Source organism: Ornithodoros turicata, chromosome 1 (assembly GCF_037126465.1).
Source record: "Ornithodoros turicata isolate Travis chromosome 1, ASM3712646v1, whole genome shotgun sequence".
NCBI classification, from domain to species: domain Eukaryota; kingdom Metazoa; phylum Arthropoda; class Arachnida; order Ixodida; family Argasidae; genus Ornithodoros; species Ornithodoros turicata.
Window position 1 is genome coordinate 77,848,286 of NC_088201.1, and position 15,769 is coordinate 77,864,054.

Sequence of the window (15,769 nt, forward strand, 5' to 3'; positions counted from 1 at the left end):
GGCAGGCTCGATTAATGGCTAGACTCCCTTTTTTTATACATGGCTCTGACGTGGGGAAAGAGTAACTGCGGAGCTGCAGGCAGTTGACCCACTTGCATAACGTATTTCAGCCTAAGATTGAATACGACCACAGTTATATGCAGAATTCAGGCGTCAAAATAAAAGCTGTTGGTTAGCGAAGGACAGTTTGTAGGATGGCTGCTGGATACAACGGTGCTGGATTTCCAAAACACGAAAGGAGAAAGTACCTTGATTACGCCGTTCGGATTAACGTCGTCATTAAATGCATCTGGAGATCGAACTGGTACACCTTAATGAACGAGTTGACACTTCTGTCTGCCAGCAGGGTATGGTCCTGGAGAAAATGATGGCGCTCTCCTGTTCGGGAAATTTTAGTGTCGACTGTTCCTAAGCCACTGCAGCACCACGCAGGTTCATGTTGGGACCAATACCGTTCCTCGGTCGGAATTTGTCTTGCTTAGTATTGCCCAAAATCAATCTAGATAAAAGCTAGTTGGTTGGTGGCGTTGTATTATCGAGCGTTCTGGCTGCTGATGCGACGAAGAGTAGCCCCGAAACGCTCCTGCGCCTTGGACTCAATTCATGCGGAACTGTGCCTATATTTCCCTCGACTGAGGGAAACCGAAGGACAACGCAACCAGACAACGCTGCGGGCGCCGTTGACTCGGCTCCGAAACACTTCCCAGTTTTCGACCTGGACGGTGATCATCTTCGCCACGAGAACTGCGAACCTGAGCAGACACCAAATCTCTGAGTGTCTCGAAGGTCTTGGGGTTGGGTTTGAATCAGAGAAATATGGAAATGTTGACTGCACTCCACGGTAGCCCCTCTACACCACACTTCGAGTAAGAAGAAGCCGCTGTTTGATTACTAGAAAGATGAACTCACGAGCGTGCTAAGGAATGAATTCAGTAAACGGAACACTTCCCGCCCGACAGCTTCCTCTTCGAGCACCGCTGTTCAATTCGTCCATGTACTACGGATCACATACACCTTGCTTCGAAGCGCCTGCAGTTCAGCGGTATGCGATACGTGTCACGTGAATCCCTACAGAAGGAACTTTTCGAATAGGTAGAGTGCTAGAAAAGTTAGCCATATTCCGGATTGTATGTATAATCCGGAACATAGCTGGATCTACTTGAGTAGTTCGCGCTCTGATTCCAGCGTAGTTTAGGGTCGGAGTTCCTGTGGCCAACATACACCGCCAGCCTTATCCTCCAACGCACGTTCATACATGAAGTCATGCCCTAGCTAGCCTCAATCACCTTTCCGTTCCATGACACTCACCTGTTCTTTAACAGCCAGTAGTCGGTGCCGTCTTCTGTGCCGTAGCCCACGGCCAGAACAGCGTGGTTGACTTGAGCAATTTCACATGAGCAGTTCCTATTCTGGTAAACGCCGCCCCTGCAACGCAAACGGTATGTTAATAACGCATGTGATATACAAACATAAGCAAAAGATTACCAATAACACACTGAGTCTCCCCCAGTACATCTGCGTCCCATGGTACAGGTTTTCTCGTTTGGTTTCTAGTGGAGAGGAGGGAAGGGGGCACGTAAAAAGATTACGTACAGACGTTGGACCTAATGCTCCACAGTGGGTTGTTAGCTGCGAGCAAATTATTCACCTCTTGATTTTCTGACAGAAAGGATTTTCAGAATAGTGTGCAGGGGATGCGGCGTTCCTTTCTTTCTTTTTGTGTGTGTGTGTGTGTGACAATGAACACAGGTTCACGTTAGAATGTTAGGGTAAAACTTGTGCTCTAAAGTCTACGATAGAGCGATATCGTTCTTAGGGGTGGTGTCCGCGACCAATTCGGAATTATACAGTTAACGTGAGATCCACTTGGAGAGGCCTTCCAAGAAGAAAACACAAAAAAGAAAGTTTCCCAAAATTAGTTCGAGTTTTCTCATAAAACATCAAAAACATCCAATTCGAAACCAACTGCCAGCTTCCGGTTGAAAAGGCCCTTCCCTGCTACGCTTCTTCCGGTGACGTAATTGGCATTGCCAGCGAGATTTCCAATCGCTCTGCTGACGGCGTCTACAGGCTGGTTGCAATCCGATACCTCCTAAAGCATGAACACATATGTATAGCGACTGTTCGGCAGCCGACTGCGAGTCGGAAGACCACATTTTGTGACGGACAGCCTGCCTTCACAACCGACTCCAGTGTCGTCGGTCCACACATTGTCTCCTGAATTGAGCCGGCAGCACGCAGCCAGCTGCAAAATCCGATTAATATTATTTTCGAATGTTTCGAACTGTTTCAAGACGAAAAATTCCGGTTACATGTATTTCAGGCACCCACTATTCCGCTCGCACCTCCAGTTCAACTGCGCTTTTTGTCCGGACACCACCTTTAATAGCGCTTGGATCCCAGGACCATTATGAACAGGGAATAGTAACGGAATCTTTTTCGTTTCCGTTACCACCATAGAAACCTTAAGGAGAGAGGCTAGAAGGAAAGGCGGGGATTAGGACCGAAGGAGAGCAAAGGATTTGGACGGGGCTCTTCCCTCTCTCAATGTATGCGCACGGAGGCAGCCATATTGAATCAGCCGACGGAATGTTTGCGTATTTTTAGCCCGTGAAAGGAGGCGCAATTCCAAAAACTGTTGGCAACCGCTTGCTCCTCTGCTTCCGTTGTCTACGGATTTTGTCACTGTCCGCCCCCTATCCAGGCTTGTAGACGAGGCTGGTCGAGGCAGCGGGGCAGCGGCGGAGACCGCGTCCTGATGTGGCGTCCGTGTAGCGTCTGTTTCTTCGTGTCTGTTTCTTTTCTTTCTTTCAAATTTTAGGGTTTCATGGATTAGGGCTGTGTGTTACTGTTCCAATTTTTTTTGCGTTACGTTTGGTGTATGCCTACCGGATTCTTTCTTTGCATGCGCCGCGGCAACGGTAGCTGATTCAATATGGCGCTCCCTCGCCCATACGTCCCAGTTTCGGAGATTTCCTTCTAGCACACTCCTTAAGATTTCTATGGTTACCACCTCCGTTACTGGCCCTTATTTGTTTCAGTTTAGGTTTTGGTTACCACCATTGTTGCTCTCGTTTTCGTTACGTTTCGGTTTTCGGTACCACCCCCCCCCCCCCCACCTCCAGCTTTTTATTTTCCTTCTTTCTTTTCTTTCCTCTTTTTTTATAAAAAAGACCATTGAGACCGGGACAAAACTTAATCTCTCTACGTTCTGAAGTCTATTTTGAGGACTCCAGGGATACATGCATACAAGAGATAACGTTTATTCAAAATATACATATAGGTGCGTGATTTCTGTGAACAGCTACTATGAACACGGTTTCCAGGAATGTTACTCACGCTTGCAACTTCCAGGTCACCATAAGCATATAAGAACTATGCTTCTTTTATTTACTGTATACTACTTACTTATATGCTCCAGTTTGATAGTTCATTTTTGTTTTAGCTCTTCAGTTAATTTTAGTTTGCTTCATTGAGGTTTATTTCATAAATTTATCTACATGATATGGTGAAGAATTGCAATAATTCGGGTCCTGCGGTACCCGAATTATTACCGTAAATTATTGTCGTTTCCGTTACCTTTCCCTGACATGAACACATAGGTTATTACCTTCTTTTCTTTTTCCGGTACATACAGGGTGTCCCAGAAAACGTGTCATTGAATTATATATATATATATATATATATAAGTTGAAATAAACGAATGCGGTTGACCACGAAAAATAAAGGTATTCAATAAAGATCAGAAGTGGAGACGGTGCTTCTACAGGACAAGGAATAAAAGGGAAACTTTATTAAAAACTAAGAGGGAGTATTCGACGTTTCGACAGCAGCGCTGTCTTCAACAGGAATGGGATATTATGGTGACGCAAGACAATTGCAAAGAATGAGAGGGGAATATGTCCAAGGGGAGAGGGCAGCACACGTGCTTTGTCAAACAAAGGTAAAAGGGTACAATGAATCACAGGCAGTCATATTCTTCGCCGGAGGGCAATGATTTCATGGGGTGACCAACCGGGGAGTCTGAAAGAGATACAAAAGAGTATGTATTTTGAGAGAATTAGGAATTTAGGTTGCGAACTGTTGAGAGGACGCCGGGGTCCTCGTTAATCTGGCTTTTAAATTTGTCGATCAGGAACGATTCTCTTTGTTCTCTAAGGCGTTGGGATGGAAAACCCGATTGCAGAACGAAAATGGCTATGTCGTTAATTGAGTGGCCGGGTTTACTAAAATGTCGAGACACTGGCAGATTAGGTTTCTTTGATACGTCGGACCTGTGGTTGTTGAATCGGATTCTGAAGGATGTAGCTGTTTGACCGATATATTGGGCCTTGCACTCATTGCATTGAAGGAGATAAAGGACGTTAGAAGAGTTACAGTTAAATGGCCCATTAATTTTTGTGCGATAGCTGGAATTTGTGCTTTCTACTCTGGTAGCAGTTTGCATTAATTTACAGATCTGGCATCTGCGTCCGTTGCATGGTTGACAACCGTTGTGTTCCGACGGCTTGTTTAACTTGGCGTTCACAAGTCTGTCTTGGATGTTCCTTGCTCGACGATAAGTAACGAGGGGTGGTTCCGGGAACACCTGACTCATACGGTCAGATTGGGTGAGGATTGCATAGTGCCGTTTAAGTATGCGGTTTACGTCCGGGGCATAACCGTTGAAGCTAATAGTGAGGTTTACCGAAGAATTCTTATCGGCTCGGGGCTGTGTTTGGAATAGGTTCTCTCGATCGGTTGATCTAGCTCTGGCTATGGCATCTTTTACGACCTGATTAGGATATTTGCTATCTGCGAAAGTTTCTTCAAGGCTCTCAAGATGATTGTCTAGTTCATCATCGTTAGAACATATTCTCCGGTAACGCAGCGCCTGACTATAAGGGATAGCTAGCTTAGTGTGTCTGGGGTGGCAACTCTGGAACGATAGATACTGTTGGGAGTCGGTAGGCTTTCGATACAGACTGGTGGTTATGATTCCATTATGTAGTTTAACTTCCACATCCAGAAAATTAACAGCTGAGGAGGAGTAATTGAATGTAAATTTAATACTGGGGGGGGGGGGGATGTACTTGGTTAAAGTCGTTAACAAACAACTGAAGGTTGCATTCGGAGTGGGGCCAAATAATGAATATATCATCTAGGAATCGCTTATAAAAGAGTGGCTTCAGTGCACAATTGCTGAGGAACGGTTCTTCCAAGGATGCCATGAAGATATTTGCATAGTTAGGAGCCATTTTTGTTCCCATTGCTGTACCATTGACCTGTATGTAGTGTTTGTCGTCGAATTCAAAGTTATTGCATGTTAGGATCAGATTCAGGAGTTCAGTGAGGACTGACGTATCATAACCCTGATCGGGTTGATTCTTAAATGCACATTCTGCTGCTGCTATTCCATCTGAGTGAGGAATGTTAGCATACAGGGAAGTGACATCTAGGGTTCCTAACAGACAGTTAGGGGGAACGTTTATTTTACGTATATCTTGAAGGAAACGGTTGGTATCCTTAACGTATGAGTCGAATTTAGACGGGATGGGCTTGAGGAGATGATCCACGAATGATGAAAGATTCTCAGTGGCTGTACCATTACAGGAAACAATCGGTCTTCCGGGGTTACCCGGCTTATGTATCTTGGGGAGCATGTAAAATCTACCAGGCCTAGGGTCCTTTGGGAGTAAATACTGGTACAAGCTCTCGTCAATCTTCTTGGCGTTTCTTAACCTTGTTAGGACTTTGATTACATTGGCACTAATTTCGGGGGTAGGGTCAGTTTCGAGAGATCTGTAAAATTCCGCGCACTGAAGTTGGCGGAGGCCTTCTGTAACGTATGATTGTTTATCCATTACAACTATCGCGCCTCCTTTATCTGCCCTCTTAATTACGATATCCTTGTCGTTCTCTAATGCCGACAAGCTTTCTTGCTCCTGCTTAGTGAGGTTATACCTGAGTTTCCGTTTTGCGCTGTCCTGATACGCACGGAAGATATCCTCCTGAACTGCTTTAATGTACAAATCAAGGGTTTTATCTCGGTTAGGTTGTGGAGAACGGAACGGATACCGTTACCGATACGTTACCGTTACCGATACGAAACGGATTACCGTTCGACTCTGTCTTTTCATGAAAGTATTCTGCAAGCCGTAGCCTCCGGGCAAAGTTATCAAGATCTACATGTAACTGGTATTCATCCACTCTTGCATCATTAGGGCAGAACGATAATCCTTTACCAAGTAGGGAACGATCGGAGTTCGTAAGTTTACGGGAAGAAAGGTTGATGACGTTACGATCTTTTGGTAGTCGGTCGGCATCACGCATTGGAGGGGAATTATTACTTAGATGCATTTCAGGGGCGTGCTGCAGATTAGGGTTTGAGGCTACGGCAGAAGTGGACAAGAAATTGGGCGCGTTTGAGGCTGTGTTATCGGCGGTATGATGTTGTATGTTATCCCGAGTGAGCTTTTTTTCTTTCTGTAGTTTTAGGCTCACTCGTTTCTTTTGAAAGAACTCGTCTAGTTCTGCTCTATGAGACTCAGATAAGGTGGTTGCGTTTGCGACGGTGTTTGCCTCCTCTGACAGGGAATTGATTGTATCTTGACACTGCATAATTAGTATTTTGGTTAGGGCTAGGGCCTGTCCTATACTAATTATGCAGTGTCAAGATATAATCAATTCCTTGTCAGAGGAGGCAAACACCGTCGCAAACGCAACCACCTTATCTGAGTCTCATAGAGCAGAACTAGACGAGTTCTTTCAAAAGAAACGAGTGAGCCTAAAACTACAGAAAGAAAAAAAGCTCACTCGGGATAACATACAACATCATACCGCAGATAACACAGCCTCAAACGCGCCCAATTTCTTGTCCACTTCTGCCGTAGCCTCAAACCCTAATCTGCAGCACGCCCCTGAAATGCATCTAAGTAATAATTCCCCTCCAATGCGTGATGCCGACCGACTACCAAAAGATCGTAACGTCATCAACCTTTCTTCCCGTGAACTTACGAACTCCGATCGTTCCCTACTTGGTAAAGGATTATCGTTCTGCCCTAATGATGCAAGAGTGGATGAATACCAGTTACATGTAGATCTTGATAACTTTGCCCGGAGGCTACGGCTTGCAGAATACTTTCATGAAAAGACAGAGTCGAACGGTAATCCGTTTCGTATAAAATCAGAGTTCACTCCAGAACCTAACCAAGATAAAACCCTTGATTTGTACATTAAAGCAGTTCAGAAGGATATCTTCCGTGCGTATCAGGACAGCGCAAAACGGAAACTCAGGTATAACCTCACTATAAGCAGGAGCAAGAAAGCTTGTCGGCATTAGAGAACGACAAGGATATCGTAATTAAGAGGGCAGATAAAGGAGGCGCGATAGTTGTAATGGATAAACAATCATACGTTACAGAAGGCCTCCGCCAACTTCAGTGCGCGGAATTTTACAGATCTCTCGAAACTGACCCTACCCCCGAAATTAGTGCCAATGTAACCAAAGTCCTAACAAGATTAAGAAACGCCAAGAAGATTGACGAGAGCTTGTACCAGTATTTACTCCCAAAGGACCCTAGGCCTGGTAGATTTTACATGCTCCCCAAGATACATAAGCCGGGTAACCCCGGAAGGCCGATTGTTTCCTGTAATGGTACAGCCACTGAGAATCTTTCATCATTCGTGGATCATCTCCTCAAGCCCATCCCGTCTAAATTCGACTCATATGTTAAGGATACCAACCGTTTCCTTCAAGATATACGTAAAATAAACGTTCCCCCTAACTGTCTGTTAGCAACCCTAGATGTCACTTCCCTGTATACTAACATTCCTCACTCAGATGGAATAGCAGCAGCAGAATGTGCATTTAAGAATCAACCCGATCAGGGTTATGATACGTCAGTCCTCACTGAACTCCTGAATCTGATCCTAACATGCAATAACTTTGAATTCGACGACAAACACTACATACAGGTCAATGGTACAGCAATGGGAACAAAAATGGCTCCTAACTATGCAAATATCTTCGTGGCATCCTTGGAAGAACCGTTCCTCAGCAATTGTGCACTGAAGCCACTCTTATATAAGCGATTCCTAGATGATATATTCATTATTTGGCCCCACTCCGAATGCGACCTACAGTTGTTTGTTAACGACTTTAACCAAGTACATCCCCCCCAGTATTAAATTTACATTCAATTACTCCTCCTCAGCTGTTAATTTTCTGGATGTGGAAGTTAAACTACATAGTGGAATCATAACCACCAGTCTGTATCGAAAGCCTACCGACTCCCAACAGTATCTATCGTTCCAGAGTTGCCACCCCAGACACACTAAGCTAGCTATCCCTTATAGTCAGGCGCTGCGTTACCGGAGAATATGTTCTAACGATGATGAACTAGACAATCATCTTGAGAGCCTTGAAGAAACTTTCGCAGATAGAAAATATCCTAATCAGGTCGTAAAAGATGCCATAGCCAGAGCTAGATCAACCGATCGAGACAACCTATTCCAAACACAGCCCCGAGCCGATAAGAATTCTTCGGTAAACCTCACTATTAGCTTCAACGGTTATGCCCCGGACGTAAACCGCATACTTAAACGGCACTATGCAATCCTCACCCAATCTGACCGTATGAGTCAGGTGTTCCCGGAACCACCCCGCGTTACTTATCGTCGAGCAAGGAACATCCAAGACAGACTTGTGAACGCCAAGTTAAACAAGCCGTCGGAACACAACGGTTGTCAACCATGCAACGGACGCAGATGCCAGATCTGTAAATTAATGCAAACTGCTACCAGAGTAGAAAGCACAAATTCCAGCTATCGCACAAAAATTAATGGGCCATTTAACTGTAACTCTTCTAACGTCCTTTATCTCCTTCAATGCAATGAGTGCAAGGCCCAATATATCGGTCAAACAGCTACATCCTTCAGAATCCGATTCAACAACCACAGGTCCGACGTATCAAAGAAGGTTCCGGGACATTTGATCGAACGCCGTTTGGTCGAAAGCCGTTTGATCGAACGCAGGACATTTGGTCGAAAGCCATTTGATCGAACGCCGTTTGATCGAAACGGCAGCGGTCGTTTGATCGATTTTTTTAATTGGTTCACTTGGAGTGTCGAAAATGACAAAAAAAGACAAGGAAAAAAAAGCTGCAGTTCTAAATGGAGTTATCCTAAGGAACATTTAACTTTGTGTAATCTGCTTCCCCGCAAACACATTCCTCATGCTAACCCACTTTTTAGTGTCCAAAAAGCAGTACAAGGGCCAGGGTTGTTCACCGTTAACCCGTTGGACAACCGAATAGGTTTTTCCGCTCTGACACATGGTGACTAAACATGCTGTACTTGTTAATCCCCCAACCCTTTGTGAAATAATAATAGATGTCAAGTATTAAACATTTTGGCAAATGAATTAAAAAATAAGTAAATGAAATTTTTGATGTTTATTCCCGTCGAATGTGAACAAATTTTAACAGTAGATTATTGTTTGTAATCAACTGACCACTGCATAGGAGAAAGAACAGTTTCAGTTTATTTACTTTTCGCCTATGTGCAAGTGAACCTAAATTTAGTTCTTGCAACAGACATGTAACCGAAGAAGTCCTTCGAAACTTAGACAAGATTATAAGGCAGCAGATCTTTGTACTTTCTCTATTTCTTCAGATATCGTGCATGTGTAGTGATTCGAGGTTGCAGATGCATACTCTAAGGTCGAACTAAGGTTTTACATGCTGTTAATTTAATATCTCTCGTTGTACCATGGCGAAATTTCGTTCTTAGCACCCACAGACTTCGAGTGGCTTTGCACATATGACTATCCCGTTTCAGACCGTTCCCTTTAAATATGCCGCCAGCAATAAGAAGGGTGCCCTGAACAAGGATAGACTATCGGCTGCTCTCCACCTGGGGCATCTTTCTTCAATATGTGTCCCACTGATTGGTAAATGACAAACGCCTGCAACTAACCAGTGGTCTCCCCTCTTCAACTGCAAAAAGCAAGAAAAAAAAGAAGAAATAAAAAAGAAGAGGACACTGATTGCCTGCTCCGTATGCTCGAGTCAAAAGTTACAGAAAAAGTGGTGCGGACAACACAGTGCATGCAGCTTTGAATTCCCTTCGAACAAATGTCTTTCGAACAAACGGCGTCGATCAACCGGCTTTCGATCAAACGGCTTTCGACCAAGCGGCGTTCGATCAAACGCCTTCGATCAAACGGCGTTCGACCAAACGGCGTTCGACCAAATGGGCGGACACCATCAAAGAAACCTAATCTGCCAGTGTCTCGACATTTTAGTAAACCCGGCCACTCAATTAACGACATAGCCATTTTCGTTTTGCAATCGGGTTTTCCATCCCAACGCCTTAGAGAACAAAGAGAATCGTTCCTGATCTACAAATTTAAAAGCCAGATTAACGAGGACCCCGGCGTCCTCTCAACAGTTCGCAACCTAAATTCCTAATTCTATCAGAATACATACACTCTTTTGTATCTCTTTCAGACTCCCCGGTTGGTCACCCCACGAAATCATTGCCCTCCGGCGAAGAATATGACTGCCTGTGATTCATTGTACCCTTTTACCTTTGTTTGACAAAGCACGTGTGCTGCCCTGGGTTGCAGCTGTGGGCTGGGTGCAGCTGGGTGCAGCTGTGGGCTGGGTTTGGAACCTCCTTTCGTCGGACTGACAGCGATTGCGCTCAAAAAGTCGTCGGGCGTTATGGTCCGGTGCTCCGGAAAGCATGATGTTCGGCTATTTTTTCCGATGGGATAGCTCGTGAATATCACTGTCAATTATCACGAATTTGAGTAAATTCGGCACGGTCTTCATACTGGCGGGGTAAAAAAGTGACATTTACTTGGCAAACTTCCGAGTTCAGTTCGCAGGTATTTACATAAGTAAATATATTCATATAATTCAATGACACGTTTTGGGACTCCCTGTATATAATACCGTTCCAGCCTTATAGCTGCTGCACATTATCATTAACAACATTGATGAAGATGATGATAGGGGTATTCCATCATCGCCGGCAATACTCTACCCCCATTTCTCGCAGTAAATTGGTGTTGATGCTCAAGTTCTGTTTCGGGTATAGTGGAATCTTTGTAAATGGAACCTGAAGGGAACACGAAAATCCATCCAACTGATCACAAGTCGCCTTTGCTGAATAAAGGTGTTATAGGATATTAAATGTTGTCTTTGTCTTCAGGAAGACCACAAGCTGTAAACAACTGTGCACATAGCTGTAGCAAACATAGTTCACAAAGAGCATGAATATTCACAAAACATAAAATTGCTGCTCTTTTGCAAACTTTATCATAATGATTAGATCCTGAGATGCTCGAAATGTGTCAATCACTGTTTTGCTGTCAATGACATCGATGTTTCTTGCAAGCGTGAGCGAATGCTGTACACGCTTCTGTGATGCCATGGCAAATAGGATTAGCCGAGCCGGCGAGCCAAGTGGCATACATACACCTTAAGCGGGAAGGGTCAAACTAGGATGGGGGCAGCGATATGCTCCTGGAAAAGTTCGACAGCACCTCGCAACACAAAACTTGTTCAGTGAGGTCCAGTTTAGGCTTCGTTTTTACCTTGGAAGGTAACGAAAAATCGTTGTATATTCAAGAATAATGCCTAGAGTGAGCATTTATTGTGACTATTTACGAGGCGACACTGATGTGCGTAGCAGATGTGTCAGACACCGTACTTGAACACTGACTCGCATCGTATGACTATCTTATATGCATTCACATTACGCCAACGACTACTTCTTATGTTTATTCCGCGTTACCGCCGCGAAGTAACTGTGGCTATGAACGGCGTACAGACGTGGACAGCTGGAAAGAGTGGGAGACAAGCGTTAGTATGTGTCCTGGGCCGACGTCCAGAGCTGACGTCAGGGGAAGCTGTGCCGACAGTCATCTCTACCCCCTGCCGGGAAACACAGGGAAAACCTCAGACAACAAAGCGAAACCCGCGTCACCTCACAGTCTCGGCGTCGAAGGAGATCATCCTAACCACTATGCCACGCGGTGCTCATTCTATTGGAACAATGAGTAGCAACAGCACTAGATTACAGGTTAGCAGTGTAAGAAAACGAATGCCCTAACAAAGTTAGCCTAATAGTTTAAAGAAACTATGAAAATATATTTCCCATTTTTGTTTGATAGGAGACGTATTCCTGAACACACAGCCGACCTTCTACGCCCGGCAGGCGTATGGCTTTCTCACGTGATGATCGAAAGAATTACCGAAGTTGTACGAAGCTGATACACCTGGCGACACGTGGGAGAAACGAACGGGAAAGGGGTAATGAGCTACATCATTAAGAAAATAGCAAAATAATATCTACTCCGCCTTCTTCCAGCGATTGGTCAGACGCTAGCGGTCACGTGAGTTTTCCCCAACAATAAGATTGTATACTACACGTTCGTGCCCCTTGTTGCTGCGATCCCAATTACGGCTTCTGACGGATGTTTCGCATGGGTAGTTTAGTATCACTACCTGGATCCTTGAGCAAGACAGGCACTGCACCTGTTCTTCGTTTTTAGGGCGAGAGCAGTATTGTTTTTGTAACGCGATGCAACGTCGATCAATTAGAAGTTCTGCACGAACAAAAAAGAAAATTACGAATGAGGTAACATCACGTTTAGTAGTGGATACTATACCGGATAATGCATTATTATTACACAGGATCATCATCGGCAGTATCACGGAAAAGTTGGCACAATATGGGCAAAGTGAGCTTGCCCCATTGCCCATATTGGTCCAATATGGAGCCTGGTTGCATTTGCCATGGGGAGCACATTGGCAGATAATACTGGGCCAATATTGGCAATCCTGGCAGCCCTTATGGATCCAATATTGGACCAATATTGGCGTGCTGCTTCGGAGTTCCTCACGAAGTTCCATCCTCAGGAGGGGGCTTCCTCACGACATGAACGCTAGGCGGCGTTCGCGTCTTTTGGAAGCCAAGCGCTCGCACGTTACGGTTAAGTCTATAGCGACGCCTTTGCAGTAAGAGAAGCCTATTTGAGACCTCCAACGTTCATTCCACCTAGGATTGAAAACTATCACAAGTACAATCATAGTTTCCGTAGGATAGACGCCTTCAGGTTATTTTTCTTTTGGAAACCAAAAACCAGTGGAACCGCATCGTGTTCACTTGCACCGAGGAACATGGACATCGCGCAATGATCTTTTTTTTTTAAAGTTTCATTTACTTGTTTATTTATTTTTGCCGCGGGAAGGGCGAAGTGCTTCCAAGGGTAATGGCAAAGCCTGCAAACAATAAATGCTCGGTAATTGAATGATGCCAAACGCAAAACCTGCCATGTAGAGGGTCCGGCGGGTAAGTACATGTGAGGACATCAGGACATCTGAGTATCAATGGTAACGGGATGCGATAAGGAGCGCGCAATTTCCGCAGATGATCACTGAGCTCCAAAGGAGATCCCATTTCCTTCCTTTCGGTAGGTTCATGCCAAGAAATGCCTGTTCCTCTGCTTCTTCCCGGTGAAAGCTATCATATCTGTTATCTATATATTTTCCGTATTTTTCTGTGTGTCACTACTACTGCCATGCAGAGTTCGATATTATGTAGAATTGCGCATTCATTTCGGAAATCGATTCGGATATAGAATTATTCGCCTTGGTATTCGAAAAATTTAGATATTTGCACATGCCTACTTGGCAACGCCTGTTTACTCCTAAGAGCGAGTATTGTACCTACGTGTAGCTGTAAAAGTTGGGCAGCACCTCCATAGCAACTGAGACTGGTCCCACCGTTGCAACAGCATGCAACAGGTCCTCCTCGCTGCCGGCCTTGATTTCAACGCTGCCTTTCACTGTAGCTCCGATGTTTTCGGCATCATAACGGCAGGTGGCATTCACTGCCTCGTACGGATATGATGCCTCGGTATCAATTCCCCCGTTGCCACGTACGTAATCGAAAGCGTCGACGAAGTCTCCGCCGGTGCATCCTTCGCCGCCGTACATGCAGTCAACTAAGTTCTGCTCGCTGAGAGCCACAAGATTTCCCGTGCGCCTGAAGTGCTGCCCTTCCATCGCCCCCGTGGATGAAAAGGCCCAACAAGAGCTACAGGTCCCCTAGAATGGGATAGAAATTGAACAGTGTAAAAGACCACCACGAAGAAGGTGATGATAATTCGTGTTTTATTGGCACAGCGATAACTATGACAATAATGCGTGAAGACTGTGATAATAAGCATTAACGATTTAAGAGAACGTGATGCAGTGATTGATTAAAGGATGTAAGGATTCGGTTAAAACTAACGCATTACTAATCACAAGGCATGAAATGAAGCTGTAAAGCTTCAATGCATTTAAAAGACCAATAGTTTGGACGAAGTTAAAAACCCGTTCAAAATGCTACAAAAGCTTCATCCCCCAGTAAAAGGGAGGGATGGAGAGGTAAATGGTACATGTAAACCTCATGAAAAAGACAGTGCCGGTTAGTTTCATATGATGGACAAGTGATAAGGAAGTGGAGGACTCACGAAGAAGGATACTTGACGAAGAACCCCGAGACGAGGGAACGTCATGTTCTGTCGTCATGTAGCCTTTCCACCAGCTCGCTTTTTCCAGCAGCTATTCTTTCGTTATCAATAACAATTTCCTTTATTTTATTTTATTTTGAAATACCGTGTTAGCGCCGCGAAGCAACCGTGGCTATGAGCGTTGTACAGATGAGGACAGATGGAGAGAGGACAGCAGGAACGAGTGGGGGACAGGGCGGTAGTATGCGCCCTGGGACGACTTCAGGGGAACTGTACCGACATTCGTCTGGAAAGTATTTGGAAACAATTCGCTTCGTCCACAACGTCCACAATGTAAAAGCCTGTTCCGACATATAGCGATTTGCTATGTAGCGCTAGAAAATAGCGCGATATTTTCCTCCTCGTAACCCTCCAAACCGCTAAAAATTAGCGCTTGCCGGAATTGAGCTCGTGGTGGTGGTGGTGGTGGGTGGTGAAAGGGCTCGCCGTTGTCGGCCTCACAGAGGTGGGCAACGTCACGACTGACGCCCTGGGGGAATGTGCGTCCTGGGCCGACTTCTAAGGGAACTGTGCCGACATATGTCCGTCGTCCGTTGAGCTCGTGTCAACTTTTTCAGTCTTAATATTGGTACAACGCTCGTGCTGGCCAATGTCTCGTGCCTGTCTGCCAACGTGTCTGTCATCCAAAATGTCTGGTAATTTTTCGTTCCGTCAGTTGATCAGACTTGTTCGTCCGCATGCTGTCGAACTCCGGAGGCGCCATGATGGGAGAGACTGGAAACGATCACCGAACTTCCGCTAAATGGCTTCCGCGGAACTTTCGCTCCGAACTTCCTCGAACCGAACCGAACCGAACTTCCGCTCACAAAATGGCGTGGTTTTCGAGACACCGAATAAAAACTACTCCTCTCAAGACATCTGATTTCGTTTTTCTCCCTGCCATACTCCTTGCCCCAAGGATGCTCTATGCATGTCATCCGTCACGTGAGCATGACGTCCCCAATGGCCACAGTGGGGCAGTTCAGTAAATAGTATTGAAACTTGATTTAAAATATCGTACTGCATATCGTGTCCACTATTCTTGCTGGAGATAATAGGTCAGGTCTCCTAATATTTATGTTATTTTTGTAAGCCGCAGCGTCCCACACGTTGTCACGTGATAGCTGTGTAAAAATAGCTCCCTCGCTTGGGCTTTGCACAAAAGAGGTGCAGCAGTCAGTCATCCATTTCTTTATGAGCGAAAGTGTGAAACCATTT

General features: G+C 45.1%; 1 protein-coding gene across 1 annotated transcript in view; it reads right to left on the minus strand.

Moving 5' to 3' along the window:
* Window positions 1–15,769, minus strand: part of LOC135378423 (procathepsin L-like) — a 37,897-nt gene that overhangs the window by 7,393 nt on the left and 14,735 nt on the right. The window contains exons 3-4 of the mRNA XM_064611451.1: window positions 13,726–14,102; window positions 1,309–1,425 (exon numbers count right to left, since the gene is read on the minus strand). Coding sequence (XP_064467521.1) covers window positions 1,309–1,425; window positions 13,726–14,102 — 494 coding nt within the window. The remainder of the gene's footprint in view (window positions 1–1,308; window positions 1,426–13,725; window positions 14,103–15,769) is intronic.